Source organism: Leucopleurus acutus, assembly GCF_964270905.1.
Source record: "Leucopleurus acutus genome assembly, chromosome: 10".
Classification (NCBI taxonomy): domain Eukaryota; kingdom Metazoa; phylum Chordata; class Mammalia; order Artiodactyla; family Delphinidae; genus Leucopleurus; species Leucopleurus acutus.
The window spans coordinates 76,207,324-76,230,476 of NC_139153.1; the positions used below are offsets into that span (position 1 = coordinate 76,207,324).

At 45.1% G+C, this 23,153-nt stretch overlaps 1 protein-coding gene across 3 annotated transcripts in view; it reads right to left on the reverse strand.

Annotated features, from left to right (window-relative positions):
- Positions 1-23,153, reverse strand: part of ADGRF5 (adhesion G protein-coupled receptor F5) — a 110,442-nt gene that overhangs the window by 26,272 nt on the left and 61,017 nt on the right. For 2 of the 3 annotated variants that reach the window (XM_082848784.1, XM_082848783.1), the window contains exons 3-10: positions 20,786-20,840; positions 10,971-11,141; positions 8,460-8,636; positions 8,219-8,328; positions 6,270-6,328; positions 5,281-5,423; positions 1,253-1,474; positions 72-275 (exon numbers count right to left, since the gene is read on the reverse strand). In XM_082848784.1, coding sequence (XP_082704910.1) covers positions 72-275; positions 1,253-1,474; positions 5,281-5,423; positions 6,270-6,328; positions 8,219-8,328; positions 8,460-8,636; positions 10,971-11,141; positions 20,786-20,840 — 1,141 coding nt within the window. The remainder of the gene's footprint in view (positions 1-71; positions 276-1,252; positions 1,475-5,280; positions 5,424-6,269; positions 6,329-8,218; positions 8,329-8,459; positions 8,637-10,970; positions 11,142-20,785; positions 20,841-23,153) is intronic. The other variant, XM_082848785.1, reaches the window with a different exon arrangement.

The window sequence follows — 23,153 nt, forward strand, 5'->3', positions numbered from 1 at the left end:
GACCGCATCTCCCATTTTTACTTGGCCAAGAGGCAAAAACCTGTTTGCAGAAGGGCTTCTAACAGTCTCACCTGGAATGCTTACAGACCCCTGTTGCTTCCATTCAACTTGACTCCAATTCACCATCATCTCACTGCAGCAGTTCAAAGACACAGGACTGTTGTCACACATCACCTTCATGTCTTCATTTGCCCAAATCTGGATGGATGTGACATCTATTTTTTTTCTGGACCCATATTCAAAAATATCTAATGTCAGTTTGCAAATATATTCACCTGTATTGAACACACAAAGGCATTTATTATTACTATTACACATGTCTATTTCCTTAGAAGAATGATAGCCTCATCTCATGTGTCATGATGGTACTTCGTGAAACATCACTTTCAAAAGCATCTGACACTTGGTCTAAACAACCCTAAAGGAACACTCAGGAAGTGCAGAAGGTCAAGGCAGGTATTTCTGATGCCATAAGGTAAAAGAGTAGAGAGCTGTTCTCAGGAAAGAGCGGAAATCTGAGTCCTCGCTAGTAAGAAAAGAAGTGTGGGGATGCTTCAGAGGTAGAAAGGGAAAATGGGAAAACCTTGGAGAATTAAGAGATCATGGATAATTTTGGCATCCTGTTTAACTCTGTGGCAGGTCAGAGTCAACAAACATACGATAGAACCCATGTGTCTGCAGCCCAGTTTCTCATTCAGAGAAAAAGAGATGCTCCTGTTGACATCTGGGTTACGATGGGGCTATTAAATTCTAGAATGTCAGGTACAAAACGTATGCTTCTGTGGTTGCTGGGGAGGGACAAGTGGGAGGGATTAAAACAGAGGACAAGAAAATGGGTGGGGGAGGAGAGCAGGCACCCATATGTTCATACCTTGATTGTGGTCATAGTTGTACGGGTGTACACACATGTCAAAACTTATTAAATTATACACTTCACATATGTACAGCTTATTATATGTCAATTCTACCTCAACAAGGCTCTTCTAAATTTTTTTTAAATGTTAAAAAAAGGAGTTTACTTTTTGTCTTAGGTTCCAACTCAAAAGCTTCAGTAAATGTGGAAAATTATATTTGTCTCCCAAGGCTAAAGTTGCTTGGCTCATTCATCATGGGATTAATCTTCAGTTTTGAAAAGCTGAGCCTGGTGACTTCGTTTTGAAGAGGAAAAGGCTATCTACACACACCACCACGGTTTGATTCTTTCTTAGCCCTTCATTCCTTTCCTCGCCCTGGTTACTGGATGGCAACCCACCCGCGTCATCCTGAGTGATGTTGTAAATGGTGAGGCGAGACACGGAGGTCATGTTGTTGAGCACGTAGGTGTAGATGGAGAATCTGCTGCTGTTCTGGATGTCGAAGCCTGTGTCCACGTGCTGCCAGGATACGTTGGAGGACAAAACTTCGTTCTCACACATCAGAGTTACCGTATCCCCTTCAAAGATGATTTCTGGGGTGATGGAGAACTTCGTTTCATCTGGAAACCCAAAACAAAAGATATCAGGGTCCCAAAGCAAATACATGGAATTAATGCTACTCTCTGAATGCCACCACCACTGGGGTTCTCGAGAGGTCTTCGTGGTGATGAATGAGGCAACGCGTCTTCCTCACTCCACCCCTGGGCAGCTGGGATCTGAGGCCCCAGAGTGACAGTCTGCCAGCTACTAGGGACATGGTTCCCAGTTTGGGATCTTTGCACACTTAACAGTCCTCAATGGTACTAATGGGGATCCCAAAGCTATTTTCAATATTTCAAATAATCTGTCACAGACATAGAGAACAGACTTGTGGTTGCCAAGGGGGAGGGGGGGAGGGGAGGGATGGACTGGGAGTTTGGGATTAGCAAATGCAAACTATTATATACAGGATGGATAAACATCAAGGTCTTACTGTATAGCACAGGGAACTATATTCAATATAGTTGTGATAAACCATAATGGAAAAGAATATGAAAAAGAATGTGTAATATATATGTATAACTGAACCACGTTGCTGTACAGCAGAAATTAACACAACATTGTAAATCAACTATATTCAATAAAATTTATAAAATAAAATAAAATGCAAAAAAAATTTTAAATAGTCTGGTAGAAAATTGCACATTTGCTTATGAAAAAGCCACCCCAGCTAACCTAAACATCAAGTTTCTTTGCTACTGATTTGAAAGATATCAACTGCTTCTTACTGATAACTGATACCTCATGCTGACTGAAAGCTCTGTCCTGTGTCTTTGATGAATTAAGAGTGGGAAAATAAATTAATTTTTTACAATAAAGTATGCTTGGGAAATAAGAATGTTTTTAAAGACCTAACACCCATGGGCCCATAAGAGTGGGAGCTTATGAGATACACAGGTCTGTATTTGAATCCTGGTTCTGTACCAGGCATAGCTGTGTGGCCCAGGGGAACTTGCTTAGCATCTCTGAGCCTCAGCTCCCTTGTCTGGAAAACAGGAGCAGTGAGCACTACCACGGGAGGTGATTTGGAGGAATAGTAACTATTCTTATTGTTTTCACAGTAAATTTCTGGGGAACCCTGGTATTAAGCCATTTCACAGACAGAAATGAAAACACGGTGTTTGCTGTTTTTGTGTGTTTTTTTATGGCTGTCCCTTGTTTACACAACATACAGATTTTTCCCTCTAAGCTGTGCTATGTCCTTCATGAGCTCCATGTGCTGAGAAAATCAGAGGAGCTGGGGAAGCAGGTTTGGCAACTCCTCTTTTGGATGGTTCTTTCTGCCCACGCCACACCCTGTCCGTACTGTAAACGTGGACTAAAATACCACACAATTAATTTAGGGTGCTGTGATGTTCTGGTCAAAATATCAAGGTATCTAAATATTTCTTATCCCGTTTTTTAGGCTCCTGGATAAAATAAGATTTCAGAAAATTGCATTCAACTATTAGGAAGCAAGGCCATCCGTGAATATTTCATGTAGTGAACTGACCAGGAAGGCACAGAAACTTATGTTACTTACTATGTGGCCTTGAGCAAATGATTGAAATCGAAGCCTCCACTTCCCCACCTGTAAAATGGCGATAATAGCATCTACCTCACAGGATGTATGAAGATGAAAAATGTATAAAACACTGGGTTTAACATAGAAAAGGTACAATAACCATGCCCACTTTTCATTAGCACCATTGCTAATTACAATGATCCGGAAAACTGCCAGTTTTCCATGGTTATATGGAATTGATCATAAATATATTGGGAGTGATTAAAGAAAGGGGCGTTCTGGTTAAGGGACCCTGCCGATTGGTCAAACATCACTAGAGGATTAATATATGGCAAACTAAAAGGGACCATTCTGAAGACTGCCATGTGCCTTTCCTGACATAGTTTCATGAAGATGGACTTAAAAATAATTTCCTGATACCACCTCATTCATTCAGCATTTTTCTTTCTTTTTCTCTTCCTCTCCCCTGCACCCCTCACTCTTGCCGCCAGATAAAATTATAATTTAAGAAAAACCCACCCAGGGACTTCCCTGGCGGTGCAGTGGTTAATACTCTGCGTTTCCAATGCAGGGGGCGTGGGTTCGATACCTGGTCGGGGAACTAAGATCCCACATGGTGCGCGGCCAAAAAAAAAAAAAAAAACCCTACTCAGCTACTTGACTTTTTTGGATCCTTGTATTTTGGATAAACCCCACTAACCCTATGGAGAGCAGGCTGGTATTTAAGCTCCCGGGGGGTGGAATTGCATGTGACATAGTTCATGGTCATTGGTCTAAGGCTGTGCGTAGCACAGAGATGAATGTAGATTCTGAATGTACATCTCTGAATGTACATTCAGAGATGAATGTAGATTCTCTTGCAAAAAGGGGCATCGAGTGCCATTCACAACAACTTCATGGCTCTTTGGAAGAATAAGCCACAGACACTAGAGCACTTCCGTGGTTTTGGACTGACTGTCAGCCACCGGTCAGGAAAACTGCTGGATACTTATTCCTGTAAATGTCTGACTATATTCAGCACAATGGAAATTTGGGGGAAAGAGTCATCATAATTGAAGCTCATGTATGCTAGAGCTTGCTATTCTCCTGTGCCCTCAGAACCATAAAGAAAAAAGTTTTTTCAGGCCAAAGCATCTGCCGGTTGGTGGGATGGCATTAGGGGTGAGGAAGGGGTTGGCGATGCTGGGATTACTTCCATGTGAGTCCGCACCTGGAGGCCACTTATTTCCCTGCGTTGAATTTTTCAGTTTTCATCTATGTGGTTGCTGCCTTATTCATTCTGAATTTTTATCTTGCTGTTTTTCTCTTTCTTATGTTGTAGCACTTTCTTACCATTGTGTATATCCCTTTCAATATTTTATTTTTAAAAATGATCCAATGTTTAAAAATATTAGCAGCGAATGTAGAGAGAAAGAGTATGGACCTGTTGTAAGGATGGTCTGACTCCTGAGAAGGGGCACTTTTCCTTCCAGCTGTGCCTCAGACAATCCCTTCAGTGCCCTCCCCATGGTGAACTGTGTTGTTCCAAAGAGGAGTCACCTTCACTCTGGAACCACGGACCTGAGTTAGACAGAACACCTACCGGCCAGTACCGGTCCACCAAATCTCTGCTCAGTTGGCTCCCCTTTCTATCCCCCAAGTAACAATCGATCCACCCACCTAATTGCGCAACAGAGCTCAACTCTATACCCCATTTGTAAAATGAGGGAGAACATCTACAATACCAGGACTCTTACCACTGCTACATCTGATCCAAAGCAGTGTTTCTCAAACTTTCCATGCATCAGAATCACCTGGAGGGCTTGCCGGAACAGATTGGCCCAGGTTGGTCTGGGGTGGCCCCAAGAATTTGCTTTTCTAACAAGTACCAAGATGCTGCTGATGCTGCTGGTCTGGGGGGTCACACTTTGAGAACTACTGCTCTAAAGTAACAACGGTCCCCCTAGTCAATATCCATGCATTTCATGAATATCCCCCACTTCCACCGCCACCACGTTAGTTCTACTTTTTTGGATGTTTTGGGTCTGTTAATTTAAAAAAAATCCATAAACCCAGATGGCTCTGTGGCCCCCTTGTAAAATCTCTCCCTCCTGGGAACCCCCCCCCCACTTCCCCAGTCGCAGTGATATTAGCAGTGTAAGGAGGCTCTGAACAGGCCTAAGATGGGGAGAAGGTACCAAAAGTCTATGCCAGGAACTGGAGAGTCTCTCTCCACGGAGGACACTGTAATGTGATTTCCCAGATTTAAGCATCATGATAAATGCCGTTACCATATCTAAGTAGAATCTACACATTGGAAAAATGTAGCGATGTTCTACTTACTGCTGTAAGTAACCTGGAAGGAACTGCTGTCCATCTTGTAGGTCTGACTGAGGTTCTGTGTTACTTGCTTGTTTGCTTTGCGCATTAATTCAGGTGACGCTGCTGTTGTAGTGACTTCATACACCACAACCACACTTCCAGGCCTGGATGGAGACCACTCAGTTCAGTAAAGCAGTAAGTGATCTGGAAGAGTCTAGATCCTTATGGTTTATTTGCATAAGAAAACAGAGCCTGGGGACTTTATCTTCAAGGGTCCACTGAAATCCAACCTGTTTCTAAGCTCTAGCTGAAAGCCTGAGGCAGGGCTCGAACACTCAAGTGTCTGCAGATGGGTAACATCAATGACTGGAAGAGCCAGATGGGGCAGAGTGAATTGAATCCTACAAATGGGTCAAAGGATATAAGCCACAAGGTAGAGACTGTTGTCACACAGTCTGCTGGCCCAGGTTACCAGCTATGCTGAATATCCAGTGAAGCCAAAATCCTCAACGTTTCTGTAAACATTCTTCATTTTTTAATTGGCAACTAACTTTTTGAAACACTGTGCAAACATACTTAGGGCTGCCCGGTGCCTAACTCCACAGGGATGCATTCACATGACAGTGTGCAACTCTGTGGCCATGGCTAGCTGGCTAACTTTTTTTAATAAAGGCATCATTGCATGCATGACTTTATTTCATGCTTGTATTTCGGACTTCCCTAGATGGCAAATGTATCCCACATCTTTGTTTGCAAAATTTTTGCGTGCATAGAATGAACACAAGTCTTTTTCTCACCTTCCTTCTAAGTAGGTACATCTCTAAGGAGTGAGCTACTATTCTCAGTGTTTCCTTTCACTTTAAGCCCTGGAAATCTGACACTGTCTTCACCTTTACCAAACTGCCCCCACTGGGCATCCCAGATGGTGCCCTTCTAACGGGCTTTTGCTTTTTCACTAACGTTTTGGTATCTGCCATTGGATAAAAATGACCCAGTTATAGCATTCTTACCTGAACTCTGTCACTGTCACCAATTTGAAGCCTGGTAAAATACTGTAACCCTTCCAGAACTGGAAAATAAAGCAAGACAAGTGTCACGGATCAAGGTCCACTGAGAGACGGGTCAACAATTTGAAACAGAGTGAAGAGTGTCTATTTCTTATCACCCTGGGTAAAATGCTCTCCTGTATATTTTGTTAGTGCTAGCACCGGAGATCTTTGAAGAAGTGATTCCTATCTACCTAGGTCATTCTGGGTTCTCCAGGAAGCAAACACCAGAGTAAGTGTGCAAAAAGTGAATGTGCAAGAGTAATGTGCAAAAAATTTACTTAGGGAAATGCCTAGGGGAAAATAATGGGAAGGCAGTGGGGAAGACAGGGAGAGCCATCAGACCCGAGTGAAATTGTGCAGGAGAGGCTGGATGAAATCATCCTAGACTGAGCCTGGGAAGGTTCAGTACAGCCTTCAAAGGAGTCCCACGTGTGCTAGACAGACCCGCCCTGCTCATTCACTAGCAGCAGGCAGCCAGCCCTGCCACGCGGCAGCAGCCGGGCCCTCAATCAGTTGCATTTCCTGTAGTTGGAAATCTTCGAGGTGCCTTCTTGCGGCTGCCACACTGCCGGATCGGATCCCTCACTTAACATTTCACAGCTTTGGTTGAGCCAATGTGGTTTTTACTGATGTTTTTACTTCATTTTGTTTCCCTGGATTCCAACCCCACAGGAAATTCAATTTGAATCAAGTCATATTTACAGAGCGGATGCCGTGTGCAAAGTGCTGTGTTAAGTAGCTGGATGGGTGGGATCCAAAGGTTAATGTGTAACTCTCCTTTTTTCCTCAAAAGTGTATAATTTAGTGTGTCACGTGTGTGCATGAGGAGGATTCTCATGCTGTGCAGAACTATTACATGTCAGATATGCAAATCAGAGATCCTACAGCTCATCTGTATCCGAGTTTCATCATGGCGCCCATGAACAATGGTAATATTTGACTGGGTAAACAGGAGGCCTCTCCTGGCTTGAGGCAGAGGGTTGGCTGCCCAGAGGGTTAAGGGGAGTCATTACCTCAGCCCCCCTGTAGCAATTTGTACCACACCAGTTGAGAAGCTCTATTCCAAATGAACTGACTCAGCAAAGCATTTAGGTTTAGATGAATTAATCCAATGTAAAGCACTTAGAATAGTGTCTGGCCCACAGTTTACAATGAGAGAATATCCTCTTTTTTTGCATGAGTAAATTTACATATGTATACAGTCTTTTTCATATTCTTTTCCAGTATGGTTTATCACAGGATATTGAATATAGTTCCCTGTGCTATACAGTAGGACCTTGTTGTTTATCCATTCTATATATAATGGTTTGCATCTGCTCATCCCAAACTCCCAATCCATCCTGCCCCTTCCCCCACTCCCCCTGGGCAACCACAAGTTTGTTCTCTATGTCTATGAGTCTGTTTCTGTCATGTGGAATCTACAATATGACACAAATGAACCTATCTACGTGAGTAAATTTAAATCTGCCTTAAGTGTGAACGCCTTGGGACCTGCAGTGTAGAGTGGTGTGGAATCCTCTGTGCCAGACTTGGGCTGGTCTGCACAGAAGATGTGAGGGGTTTCACCCATGTGATGTGCGAAGATGAACAGAAACGCACCATCTGGTGCTTCTAGACCAGGTTCCTGGACCTTTTAGTAGGTTTCTGTGAGTTGATGCTGCCAAATTTTATGTGAATCAATTCAGTCCTGGGAGGAAGTTCCACCTATAGGTCAAGATGATGTCCCATCATCCCCTGAACACTGTCTGATTTGAGCGCTTCTTAATTCATCGTCCCAGAGGTATAGAAATAATTCCAACATTCACATTCATAAATTCTGACAGATTCAAGCAAACGACCCACTGTAAATGCAACAGATTCAGTTCAGTTCAGAGTTTGTTGGTTAAGAGCCTCCTGGGACCAAAACTCACCGCTGTTTCCAAGTCAGTCTTGTAGGACCTATAGAGGGCAGAGGAAGAGTTCTTGAGTTCTTCTTGAAAGCCCACATTGAGTCTGACCGACATTCGCAGGGTAATATCTGCTGAAGAACACAGGGCAGTATTTTAAAAATCCCACGTCAGCATTTGAGTACACACAGGACAGAGAAGCATCTGGTTGAGTTGATATCAAATAGCCACTCAACAAACAAACATTCAGTGAGCGGTTACTTACCCCCCTGGAGCTGGCAAAAAGGTCCCTTGGGAGGCAGTCCCTTAAGGAGACTGCAATGATGCCCTGAAGGGGAGCCATCATGCCCTTGACAAGTGAGATTGTGGAGGCACGTTTCCTGAGGCCACTTATAGCCTTTCTCACAGGAGCACCAGATTTCATTTCCAGTAGGTCTGCAGACTGCCATCAAACCAGAACAATGAGGAGAGAAAAGGTAGTTACCGCTTTTGTGTTTATAGACGTCAAGTATTTATACTTGTAGGAAACGCTAACTCCACTTCATATTGCCCTTCTGGGAAGTTCAGTAGTTCTGCATGAGATTCTCATGATTCCCGTACATGTCACCTTGCTGTTAGGCACGGCCATCTAAAAGGTGACAGCTCTGCCCATCCCAGGGGCTGCCTACAATGATAAAGTGCTCAACAGATTCCCGGACTAGAGGGTATGGCAGCCGGCCTCCAAGATGGCACGACCCATCCCCGCCTCTGGGTACTCACACCCTTTTATAACTCCCTCTCATGTTGTACCAGGGTTGGTCTGTGTGACCGAGAGAATATAGAAAGAAGTGGTGGTGCATCGCTTCTGAGGTTAGGTTATAAAAGACGCTGTGGCTTCCCTCTTGGTTATAGTCTCTCGCTCTCTCTCTCTCTGATCACTTGCTCTGGGAGAAGCCAGCTGCATTGCATGAGGACACGTCCTAGAGAGGCCCACATGATTAGGAAGTGAGGTCTCTAGCCAATAGCTAGTGAGGAGCTGAGGGCTGCCAACAACCGCATGCGTGAGCCTGAAAGTGGGTTTTCCAGGCTCAGCTGAGCCTTCAGATGATTGCAACTCGGGCTGACGGCTTGACTACCACCTCATGAGAGACCCCAGGGCCAGTGCTATCCAGCTAAGCTCTTCCTGGATTTTTGGCCCTCAGAAACTGTGTGACGTAATAAACATTTGTAGCTTTTTGTTTGTTTTGTTTTGGGTTTTTTTTTCGGCCATGCTGTGCGGCTTGTGGGATCTTTGTTTCCCAACCTGGGATCAAATCCGGGGCCTCGGCAGTGAAAGTGCAGAGTCCTAACCACTGGATCGCCAGGGAATTCCGAGTTTGTTGTTTTAAGATGCTAAGTTTGGGGTTAATTCATCACGCAGCAATAGATAACAAATGTAGAGTATAAGGAAAAATTCTAAACTTGTGCCTTTTACATTTCAAGTCAAATGTGAACAGCCCAAACAGACTCCAATCCCATTAAAAACTGACACTGAAAAATGCTCTGAAAACAGAGGGCTTGGAATTGATGTCTAAAACTGGACTAAAGCCACATCACTGTGAGCTGTTTGTTCTGCAGGTGGGCATCTAGGCAAAGGCCCTCAGAGTGACCACCCAAAGGAAAGCCGTCAAATAATTGTTCCTGAAATAGGAGGGACAACCAAGTCCCCTGGGATCCTTGGACACCGCTCCCGTCCTGTGCTCCAGCAGCAGGAGGGGGTGAAGGAGAAGCAGAAGGAATGGAGGAAGTCAAGGCTGCTAGTGAGTGTGGTGAACATTGGCCGGGGATAATTCGAAGGGAGCCAACAAGATCCCCTTTGTCAAAATCTCTCTCCCGCTGACGTGAAAAGCATTTTTTTGGTTGTTTTATTTTTGTTGTTGTTGTTTTTCATTTACTTTTTTTTTTGCTGTACGTGGGCCTCTCACTGCTGTGGCCTCTCCCGTTGCGGAGCACAGGCTCCAGACGTACACGCTCAGCGGCCATGGCTCATGGGCCCAGCCGCTCCGCGGCATGTGGGATCTTCCCGGCCTGGGGCACGAACCTGTGTCCCCTGCATCGGCAGGCGGACTCTGAACCACTGCGCCACCAGGGAAGCCCTCATTTACTTATTTTTGAGATGGATGTGGAGGTGATATTAGCAGAACTTTTGACTCCATGTAAGATACAAATGTGCCTTAAGAGGATGGCGGAAGCGACCACCCCTGGACCACCTACCGCATTTGGGGCTTGACACACATTGGCCATAAAAATCCTCGGTTTTGTGTACTATGACTAAAAATGCCTTTCTGATAACTAATAAGACCTACTGAATAGCACAGGAAACTCTATTCAATGCTTTGTAATGACCGATATGGAAACAGAATCTAAAAAAAGAGTGGATATATGTGTATGTATAACTGACTCACTTTGCTATACAGCAGAAACTAACATTGTAAATCAACTATACTCCAATTTAAAAAATTTGATTAAAAAACATGCCTTTCTTGAAAGGATCGTAAGATAAGCTGTTGGAAGAGTGGGTGGGGGAGGCACAGGAAGAGGGGAACGGAGAAAATTTGGGGTGCTTAGATATGAGTATCATGGTCAGTAAGTCTAATCTTCCTTACCCAGCCATCCCATTACCTCCCCTCTGAGGTCAACTCTCCCCAGGCTACCCCCCTCCACACCCCACATCCCCCTCTAACAGGAAGGGGCTCAAAGCAACATTTCTCCTGATTGGCCCAATCCTCCTATTTCAAGCAATGGGTCTTTTACTCACCTGTTGTCACCTCGATGCTCAAAATGTTGGTAGCTGGGTCAGCGTCATCCCCTTGAACTGGAAAACTGAGGTTTTTCAAGTAAGCTTTGCTAGGCTCCAGGAAGGAGGCATCTTCAAAACTGACCTCAACATTGACAGTGAACTCTTGGGCTGCAGGACTGCTCACGGCAGCTGGAACGAAAGCATATGAAGGCTGTGAGAACTCACTGTGGTGGGCAGAGAGAGAACGTGATGGACCTTTCAGCGCTTAAAGCCAATGACGTTTTAATTAGGTGGTTGGGATGAACAGACGCACACTACTATATATAAGATAGATAACCAACAAGGACCTACTGCATAGCACAGGGAACTCTGCTCAGTGTTCTGTGATAACCTGTAGGGGAAAAGAATCTGAAAAAGAATAGAGGTATATGTACGTGTATAACTGAATCACTTTGCTGTACACCTGAAACTAACGCAGCATTGTAAATCAACTAGACTCCAATATAAAATAAAAAGCAGAAGTTTCTTGGGAATCCCCTGGGGTCCAGTGGTTAGGGCTCCACGCTTCTACTGCAGGGGGCATGGGTTCGATGCCTGGTCGGGGAACTAAGATCCCGCATGCCGTGTGGTGCAGTTTAATTAATTAATTAATTAATTAAAATTTAAAAAAAAAGCTAATGACGGGGACATGTGGATGCTGGACACATCACCCTTTAAGAATTTCTAATGAACTTTTTTAGAGAAAAAGAAGTTTGTTTACTGATCACCACCAAGCCCTCCCTTCATGATTCTTCCTCTCTACGACTCTGCTGTATTAGAGGAGAAAGGAAACAGATCTAGCTTGTATCAGCGCTGTGGTCTCTGGCCATCTGAGAGCTTCACAGGCCAAGCTGAGGACTTGTCCATCCTCTCCATTCCCACACCCCCCTTGGTGTCCAAGGCCAAGGGTGACTGTGTGGAAAATGGACTCGAATGGGACACGAATAGAAAAAGGGAGACCCGGCAGGGAGGCTTGGCAGCCATCTAGACAATAAAAGCCACGGTCCTGACTCACCAGCATGAGTCAGTATGTTTCTGACACCAGTCAGTGGTCATGCATGTATTTTGAGAGCTGAAGGACGCACTCACGGCCTGAAGACCTCTGGGAAAAGTCATGTAGTTAGTTCCCTTTGTTCTTAGCCTGTGTGCAAAGCTTGGGCTCTTTGTTCTTACTCTGTATCTCTGGTGTTCAGCACATGCTAGGTACTCAACAAAAGCAAAATTGGCAAATTGGAAATTAAAATAAAAGAGATCTTCAGCAATTCATTGTTCTTCCAAATTGTCTCCAGACTGGTTGCCCGGCTGGCATTCTAGATGAGTCTGTTTCCCAATCCAGGCAAGCCAGACAATAGATCTATTGGAATGTTCCTGCATAATTACCACTATTACATCATGTCTGGGCTGTTGGTTGTAAGTTCTCAAGGGCAGAAATGGCTTCTTTTACTTCTCATGGCCGTACCCACTCCATCTGGCATGCAGCCCAGCACATAATAAGTTCATGTCCAATCAATTCTTGATAAACCTGTGATTTCTGAGTTGAGTCACAGATTCACCTTTCTGTCATGGCCAGAATCTTTGGCTCATTCCTGGTTGAAATATATAACTGGAGCAGAAGCCATGGGCTTGGTTAGTAGCTAATGACGAACCTTCAAAAAATAGGAGAATTTTTAATACTGATGCCTTGAGAAGACAAGTTGTGGCTTATTTTATCCTGTCAGTTAAATAAGGAAAAGATTAGTGAATACCTGCAAGCCTTTTACTTTAAAATATAAGTAAAATCTGGAAGTACGATACATATATATACATATATGTATATATATATAAAACCATAACATTAAAGTTCTATGTCTGTTTTCTAAAATGACAAAGAATTTCCCCCATAATATCACAAGATTTGTTTTAAATATTCCAAGGATTATTTATGAGAAACACTAAAACGGAGTAAGTTTGCTATGGGAAACTCCAACTGATAAATGTTTATTGTAGAAAATGGTAATATTTGTCCACTTACAGCTGTAAACTATGTTTGTCTAGGAGTTTGGTTTTACTTATCAACCTTGTTGAGAATTATTTCATTTTGGCATCCTTCAACTTGCTGTAATTAACTCAAACTGTAAAAAATATCTGTGCACATTTTCTTAAAATTTGGAATGCATCTTGCGGTATGTTTCCTCCTTATAAAAATGTATTTACAAGTAGAACACAGTGACTTTTAAAACCCCGTGCGGAATCTCAGTTTGTCACGATATTATGGCATTGCTTGAAATTTCCTGTTTTCTTTCTGATTTGCAAACGGTTCTGTGATGCAGACAAGCTTCCTGGAAGGACTGCTAATCTTAATCTGAGTGATCCTAACCCTAGACATAGTATGTGGCCTGCTGGGAACATCTGCAAGGAGGGCGGCTGCATGGTATTTATAAGCTCTGTTTTAGAGCACATTCTTTTTCCTGAAAAGTAATGCAGCAATGTTTATACCCTCCAGAGGATTCAGAAGCTCCAGGATCCTCTTTGCTGTGGTCAGTCTACTCTCCTGCCAGGAATGAATGTAAACAGGATTTCCTGGACGGTAGCTGCTTTTGACATGAGTGAGGTCAGTAACAATCCCGTATCACCCACTCCATCACCTGCATTATGGCCTCCCAGGGTCTGATCCCAGCATGATTTCCATGCCTGCCTGAGGGTCGTGAGTATCACCCATCCCTGAGCCCACCTCTTTCTGCTCTTTACAGATGTAATTGGAGAACGAGCATGTGCCTGAAAAGCACATGGTGCTTCCTGGATGTCATCATTCCCCACTGAAGCCAAGGTAGTTCTTCCGCTGAGGTCCTACAAGGAGCTGAGCCAAAAGCTTAAAATACGACTAAGAGGACAGTTCCTGTGACTTGAGCGAGTTCTAGTCTATGGCGTTTGTGCAAATATTAATTGAAGCACCAGCCTCTAAGACCCCCTTCCCCTCAGCCACCTTTTATGTTCTTGACAACTTCTAAGGGGGTTTCAGAGTAACCCTCAGCCTGAGCATCAGTCCTCTATAGAGACTGATAAGGATGGGAAACATTTAATAGAGAAAGAAATGTCTTCTTGAAAATGGTCAATTCTTCAAAACAGGCTTGAAAACACCACAGTAACTCAGAAGGCTACAGGTCTGCCCTTGGCGATCATCTATTCCCGTGGTCCCCGCTCCTGACTGATGATTACCCACACGTAGGGATTCTACACACACAGATACCGTGGAGCCTCGACCCAGGTGAGTCAAAGTAGAATATTTATAAGCTAGTCCCAGAAATCTCTGCTTTTAGGCATGAGAAAAATGATTCCCCCAAAGAGTAAATGACTTTCCCCAGCTTCTGCTGCTTGTTGGTGGTGTCCACAGGACCAGAACTTGGATCTCTGGACTTCTAGAACGGGGTTCTTTCCATTACCTCACTCTGACAGTATGACTGGTAGAATCGTTTCTCCCTTAATGGTGCCACTTGTTCCTCAGGAAAAGAGAATAAAGGATGTTTTGGAGGTGGGGTGGGCGTGCAGTAATTAATAACTTCAAAGATAGAGATAGCTTGGCTGGACCTACCAGCGACCATTGGCTTGGCCCTGAACCCAAAGCATCCTGGTGTTATGGGCAAGCAGAACACAGAAACACCACTGGGCCTCCAGTCCCTGTAATGCCCAGGAAGAGCATCTGATTAACGGAAGAAGCCCAGATGCTCAGGATTAGTATGACTTGTGTAGGGTGGGGTCAGGGGCCCAAGATTTGGGGTCGAAAGGCCACGCCCTGTCCACCTCACCTCCTCCAAACCTGAGGACTTCAGAGCTTCGGAAAGCGATCCTGGTGGGCTTGCCCCAGGCTACAAGGGACCCAGGAGGAACAGGAAGGTTCCTCCCACTCTGTGTAAGTGTGTACTTTAGAGACCCTTCCATGCTTCTCTGCTGCCCCTGGACCACCTGATTCCAGACAGTTCAATGTGTTCGCTTCGCCTCGGGCTCCTTCGCCCTGGTGTTGTTTGTCTGAGTTCTTCTGACTCACCGATGCCCCAGTGGAAGGTAGCACATTCCAGGGGTCATCAGTGTCACAGACACAGGCTTATCCCTGGCCTGGGAGGCACAAACCAACCAGGATTTCCCCTCTCCTTTCCCATTAATCAGTGCCCGCCACACAGCACTTATCTTATAGAGACATTTCTGGAAAGTTGGCCACAAACTGTGACAAGCAGTTCTGGGTCTTCATCACAGCTGTTTAAGCAAACAAGACTATTTTTGCCTGGCCACTCTACTGGTAATTACAGCTTCTCAGAAGTCGGGGCCTAAATCAATGTATAAATGAACCTCTCACCTGCAAGAGAGTGGGGCCTGCTGACATCACTCAGGAGAAACGAGGTTCGTGCGGTTTTCTCTTGACCAAAGGGGCCCATGCTTCCTTATCACTGAAGATTTAGATTTGTTTCTCCCCCTTCGTCCTGTAGCAGGTAAATATTAAAGCTACCTGCTCTGCTTTTTTTCTTGACATGTTCTCGTAGGTACCAATTTGGCAGCATCATCTGGGTCTGCTGTACCTTTGTCAGGAGAGAGTCAAAGATCCTGTTCTCCCTTTAGGTTTTGAAAGGTTTGTTCACACTATGGCTATGGTCTGGGGGGCAGGCATGGATGGGGGAGAGGGAGGGCAGCACTGTGGCATAAAACAATGGGCTGGGAGGCCTGGAGAAAAGAATCAATTCCACTAGCTCATCATACACCGAAATCATCAAAGTCAGCCCCACGTAAAGTGACGCTAGAGCCCCTCACTCAACAAATCTGCCCCGAGAATCACAGCTGCGTAAACTTCCTCTAAATGTGGTTAGCGAGAACACAGTTTCCTTCTGCAATACATGCGTAAGAAAAAGCCCCAGGCCATCAAGAATCTCCTTGTACTCCCTCTGCCTGGAGCTTCCTCCTCCCTCCCTTCTTCTGTCCCATTTCTGCTCCTTCTTTCATGCCTCAACCTCAATCAATTCTCTCCTGGTCACTCTCTGAGCCTATGTGCTCAGTGACCTGAGGACTCACAGAATCAAGGCATCGTGAAGTTGAGTATTTTGAAGATCATCTTGGGTAACCACTCATCAGATGCCGTGATTCCCCCTATAAACGCTCCCGCCAGGTGCTTATTCAGATTGGCTTAAATACCTTGCATGACATGAAACTCACCTCCATATAAGACGGTCCAATCCACCTTTAGTTAGTTCTGTTAGAAACTTACATTTAGCCCAGACCTATCTCTCTGTAGCTCCTACCATTTTCTAGCCAGTAGCTTTGCCTTTTTCTCCCAAGACGGGATGACTCTGCTTTTGATATTACAGAATTCGAATTTAACTTAGGGTGCGTGCATATCCTATCCTTACAACCAGATTAAAAGTTGATAGCAGCAGTCAGCATGTTTTATGTTCCTTGTGCCCGATAGGTGCTTAATAAATGTACACTAATTCAATATTAAAAACACTTCTTTGCTAAAAAAAAAAAAATCATGGCACGGAATCTCATAGGCAAGATCCAGAAAGTCATGTTGAAAACTCTGACTCTTAACTCTGAGCTAGGACTCGGAGCCTAGAGAGCTGGGGTAAATGCCCTCTCACCTGGGAGGCTACTGAGCCCCTGTGAGCCACGCTTTGCTCATCTGTAAATCAGGAGCACTATTTTCTCTGCAGAATTTGTTGTTAAGGAGTTGGGGTATGAAGACCCCTAGCAAATTGCCTGGCATATAATAGGCATTCTGAAACAGCGTGTAGAAATAATAATACTGATCATAATAAGTGTACGGATTAACATCTATGCAGCCATCTGCTGGTAGGTCAACTAAACCTAATTCTCTTCCAATCAGGTCTCACTTTTGAGACAGGTAAGCAAAAAAAAAAAAAAAAAAAAAAAAACCCACCAGGCAGAGAGAACCAGCCTTCTCTTCTTACTTTGCCACCACTACTGCCTGCTCAGAGCACGAAATGCCACAAGTTATCATAAGAAAGATTAAAGCCAGGAAAATCCCCAAATGTGTTTCTCAACCTGGAGAATGCACAGCATTTCCTGAACACAGATCAAAAGGAGACAGCACAGCCGGTGGGGCTGCAGGTCTGCAGAAAGGTCAGGATTTCCGAGCTGGCAGCTGGCAACCCAGTCTGGTAGGAACCTTGCTCTCACTGGATCTGTGAAGATGTATAGTGCCTCCAGCTCGGGCTTAGGACACCCTGGGTCTCCCTTTCTCCTACCAGCCATTCCTTTTGAAACCAAAGAAGCACCAGTGGGGACTCTTCAGCCCAGGACCCAAGACACATTCCCAGTTAAGCTCAGAAATCTGACATGGGGAACTTCATGAAGCCTCTTTTTAGGGAAAAAACCTTTAAAATCAGTGCATCCCGGCACTTTATTTATTTTTGGCCGCACGCATGCAGGATCTTAATTCTCCAACCAGGGATCGAACCCGTGCCCCCTGCAGTGGAAGCGCGGAGCCTTAACCACTGGACCCCCAGGGAATTCCCAAGAAACTTCTGCTTTCAGTCCCCTGTGAAGATTGCCCTTAAGACTAAATTTCCCGCTGACTATTGTACTTCCAAAATAAGATTTTCATTCTGGCTCCGGCTTCTACCCGTGGCCTCCACCTCCCCAGTCACCCGGGTCTGTGCACTCCCAAGTATCATATAAATCATCCCTCCTGTCACCCCATGTCAAGTCTGTCCCCAAGTCCTTTTGACCCAATTCTCCAAATGTCTCTCACAAGCGTTCGCCATGTTCCTTTCCTAACGTCATTCCAGGCACCAGGGCCAATGACAGTCCACACTGCTGAGCACCCTTGCTGGTCTCCCGGCACTAACCTCTTCATCTAATTCCTTCAACCGTAACCATCTGGCAAATTTTCACTTCAGACGGCTTCCACCAATGCCTCCTCTGTGCCAGCCTCTCGGCTGGTCTAGAATCCACTTCCTGGTGGAATCAGGACAGAATTCTGGAGGCTTTGACGGATGCTTATTTCCCTCTGCTCCCCAAGAGCCACTAACAAGCAGGTTCATACGCTTCTTGCCTCTGGCCTCCGAGTTTCTGGTGAAGGTTTCTCTGCCCCCACAGAGTTTTTGAGATAGTTTTCCTAAAATGCTAATATTGTGGCATCCAACCTCCTGCCTTCAGTAGTTCTACAAAACCTTCTCCGTACCAGGTATATTTCAGGCTCTGTCAAATGCAATATTTTTATAAATAAGTCCATTAAATTTGTTTTTAATTTTAAAAACCATTAAAGCAAACAAAAACATCAGATACTCCCCCAGATAACTATATTAACATTTAAAAAATAAGTACATACTATTATTTAATCCTCTCAACAACCCCATACAGTAAAAATATATTTGTATATTTGTATGTATGTATATATATGTGTGTGTGTCTGGATGTGTGTGATATATTTGTGATACCTAACATGTGGTAAAGGAAGAAGTCCACAGCTCTGAGAATAAATGTGAGTGTTGATCCTACCTTTAAAGGATCAAACTTTAAAGCTCTATAGAGTTGGTCCAGTGCCTCAAAAGGAAATTCCTTCTGAGAATTCTCTTTCTCTTGGAAACTTTGTTTGCCACTTTCTGGCACGAAGGCTCCAGAACACAGACACTTCTGTGTGGCATCTGCTGAACGTAACCTTCCTATTGCTTGCTTTCCTAGTTTTCCTGGAGAGCGATGCTCTCAATTGCAACTTATATTCTGAGCATCTGCGGCCCGGTGCCTGGGCCTTTCCATGACCACTTCTTACTTCAGTGATTTTGTACAAGTACCAAGGCCAATCCTTCTTCTGCAGATGATGGGTTGAGTCATCAACACCTCCAGAATGACCCTAGAGAGGCCCAAACCATGTATAAAAAATGGAAAACATGTTTTCATGGCGATGTATCATCTTCGTGACTGTTTTTAATGAAAGCACGTCTGGAAAAATTTTGGAATGTCAAATCCTTAGAAGTGGAAGTGGTTTCCTCTCTGAGAGCTAACCTCTCATGCTGGCACCAGGGATCACAAATAGCTAGGACTGGAAGTGCAGAAAGATGTTACTTTTCCAGGTGTAAGGTCACCAACTGGTTCCGAGGCAGGTGGCAGCCTGAGCCCTAGGAGAAGCTGGCAGAACCTGGAGCTGGAACTTAACGCAAGTGGTTTGATTTTAAGAAGAAAAGTCTTTCAAAATATTGAGTGGGGACATCTCTGGTCCTGTTCCTGCCATGGGGGTGGGAAGGTTCAAGGGGTTGTCGTGGGGGAGGGGTGGGTAGAGGTGATATTGCTTGTTTTAAAGCACAGGAAGTACAAAGTACAGTCTGTGCTGTAGATCACTTTAGGGAAGGAGAGGAGGGCGAGTGAGGATCCCATAGGGATATAAAACAAGGTTAAAATAGAAAAAAAAAGGGAAGGAAGGGAAGGAGAGAGGACCCATGGTATGAACTTCCGGCGAGCACTGGTTGAATTCTCATTTCACGCACGGGGCAGCAGGCAGATCTTGTTATGGCCCTGTAAGGGGCTCTACCGGACACCTTTATCCTGCCCTTGGGGCAAGCCTGCTCCCTCTGGCAGCCTAAAGTCTCTTTTAGACCACCAGACTGAACAGACCAAGTCCCAACATGCTTGGAAAAGGATTCAGTCCCAATGTTACAAGTGAAGAAGTTTCTAGACGGTTGGTCCAGCCACGAAGCCAGCAGACTCTTAGCAAAAAGGAACATATCCTCTGAACTCACACAGGGACAGCTATGACAGAGACATGCCTTCTCTTTATTTGTTCACTCATCTGTTGGGACACTGGGCTACATGCCAGACTGCAGAGAGGAAGAGGGTTCAAGGGAGCTCATGTCTCCTGGGAGTGGCAAACAGGAAGCAAAAGAATTACAATGCATTGGGATAAATGTTGGGCTACGAGGATGTATTGTGGGTAAGGGGAACCCAGGAACAGAGCCCCTCCCTGTCTGGGGAATTGATGGAAGAACTTCCAGGGCAGGAGCCTATGTGAATTGAGTCCCCCAGACAAGCAAAGGGGTGTGGTGAGTGGGACGCTGACTCTGCGAAAAGCAGCAGAAGGAGAGTGAGTGGGCAAAGCACTTAGGGTCCAGTGAGCGGATAATCAGATTTTATCTCCAGAGCAATTGGCAGCCCTTGAAGGATTTTCTGCAGGGAAATGAGAAAATCAGGTTGATGCTTTTGCAAGGTTGCTGTGGTGGGAGGAGCTGGTCCTTGGAAAATGCAGCCTCCAGATGTACCCACCTGCTCAGGGTCCCACATGAGGGAGGAGACACTGACCGTCACCATGCAGGTGTTCACAGCTCTCACCTGCCCCCAACCCTCCAAAGGGCAGAGCCCTGTGTTTTCCAGACAGCTTCTTGGGAATTCAGTGGGCAACTGGAGTGGCAGGCAGAAAAGGACTTGGGTCTAGAGATTCAACTGATTCACAAAATAAAGTGCTGAGTGAGAGGAGACGAGGTTAAAAGAAAAAAGGAAAAAGAAAAAAGGCAAGGCTGCTGGGCTGAGAAGAGAGAAGCAGGCTTTTTGGTGGTGGCAGAGGGCAGCTGAAGGAAGGGGCCTCGGGGAAATCTTCAGGCTCTGAGGAGAGGTGATGGGAGAGGACACGAGCCCTGAAGGTGCTGATAAGACCCCTTTAATGTCATTGGATAGAGAATGGAGTTCCTTTGCAGTTACTTCTAGAAACTGAACACTGAGGTGCTCAGAGCCTGTATTATGTGGATCCCAGTGTTTCAGAAAGTTACAACAAATGTCATTTGTTGGGATTTACTAGAAAAATGGCCAAGCAAAGGGTTACATACCGGCTCGTTTTTGCCTTATTGGGTCCTCCCCTGCTAGTTCATGTTCATGGAGAAGCTGAAAGAACATTTTAGAAAATAGTCAGTGAGTGTTAGAGACGTCTTTTCACAATGGTTCTCTGTTCACATGCCCCGGGACGTTCAAGCTGAGGGTAGGGCTGCAGATGCTGGGTCAGCACCTTGTGCCCCGGGGATGGCGGGCAACCAGTGATTGAAGGGTCGGGGAAATGAAATGGATTCGTCTCTGTGGTATGATCTGGGCATCGACTTTTTATAGACCAGTCTCTAGATGCAGGAGCGGAAGAAATCAGCCTATCTGAGTTTCTCAGAGTTCCTGCAGCTTGAGGCCTGTCGAGAAATATAAATGACGCTGTCCTCCACTGTACTGAGACTTGAACCCTGAGTCATTCGCATGACCTTTTAGACGAGTCTCACGACCTCCCCTCCACACTCGGCCTGTCCCCACCCTAATATTTCTGCAGCATTAGAGCGGTTTAGATTGTGCATGCTTAGAAATTATTTTCTCCTCCTCTGGCCCTTTTTCTCCTAGATGGTTCGATGGTTGCCTTCTGAGGCGGGGGCTTTGAGAGCCAGCTCTAGAGCCAGAATGCCTGGGTACAGGCCCTTACTAGCTACGCGACCTTGAGGAAGTTACTCGTCCTCTCTGAGCCTCAGTTTTCTTTTCTGTAAAATGGAATAATAATAGTGCTGACCTCATAGAATTGTTATGAGAAATAAGCCAACCGCAACGTGGAACATAGTAAGCTCTTAATAAATGTTAGTTAGATCATATAGTACAATAATTAAGCATAAGGACTCTGCAGAAATTGAATTCAAATCCTAACTCTGCCATAAAATGGCTGTGTGACCTTGGGCAAGTTACTTAACCTCTCAGTGCCTCAGTACTCACCTAAAGTAGAGTGATAAAAATAGCTTTCCTCATGAGGTTGCTGTGAGGATCAAATGATTAATCAATGAAAAACACTAGAATAGTTTTGATGACAGAGTAAGTGCTATTCTGGGACAGGGCATCACGCTGTCCTGGGGGCACCATTCACGTGGACCCCCCCCATTTGCATACTGCCACTTGCTTCATCTCCATAAAGCTCATCTACTGTCATCAGGTGGCTTCTTTGTTTAAGACCTGACATTGATTGGCTTTGCTGCTGAGTTCACTGCCAGCTCCGTAGCTTATAACCTTACCTCGACCTGATGTGGGGCTCCTAGCTCATCCCTGCCTCCAAGTGAATTTTCCTATGATGTGTTTCCCAATCCAAACTTCCTTAAGTCTCAGTAGAAGAGCCAGATAACCCCTGCCCTCCAGGGTGTGTGCTTTACCATGAACCCCATGCACCAACGAACACCCCCCGAGAGACAGAGAGCTCTGCCACCTGTGGTCTCTACCATTTTTTCCTAGTTATCTCACATCATAATGATAACAAAAAGAATAATTCCTAAGACTTCTTCAACACCCTGTGCCAGGCACTGTTAAGTACTTGGTGTGTGCTTATGTATTTAATCCTCATGACAATCTAAGGCATAGATACCGTTATTATCTCCATTTCACGGATGAGAAAACACAGGTGCAGAGAGGTCAAATAACTTGCCTAAGGTCACACAGCCTTGAAATGGCAGAATCAGGACTCAAACCCAGCTAGCCTGCATCCTAAGTTTGTGCTTATCCACATAGGTATGGCATCGTCTTATCAGGAGTTACCCCGGAAACTGTGGGGGAACTGGGTTCCCCTCGGTGACCCAGTATCTCTTAACTAGTGTCTTTTCTCTTTCTTTCTCTGTTGTCTCCTCCACCCCCTCCTTCTTTTCAATGACTAGCATTCACATCCACAGGAACTGTGGAGGGACCTGAGAGTTCACAAATGTTCTTGAAGAAATGAACAGAGGAATGATGGCTGATGATTAGAATTTCCAAAGCCCAGGGTGCTGCTTTGTTTGCAGTGAGATTATCTCAGGTCTACCCCAATGTGCAGAAACCAAGAAATAACAAAGTCAATGTACAGGGCTGGCTCCTGTGCGGCTTGCCCTGGAGCCTTCTCTGGCTCTGTGCCTGGGCAGAAAGAAGAGTTCTTCCGCTGCCTTGCTGTCTCCATCCTCCCTGGGGCTTGGGGTTGGGGAAGGGGAGCCACCAGGAAGCTTCCTCTGTCCACTCTCCATGGCTTGCTGCTGAGGAACTCAGCCCAGGAGAAGGTGACTACTGGTGGTCGCTTTTGGGAAGCTCTCCCAAGCTGAGATTTCATTTCTCCCATTTTCCAGGGGTGCTAAAAAATTAAGGACTTGCTGCCGGCAGTTGTGGGTTAAAATCAAGGAACATTTCAATCCTCTCATGCAGAGCATTTCAAATCTCTGTGGGCAT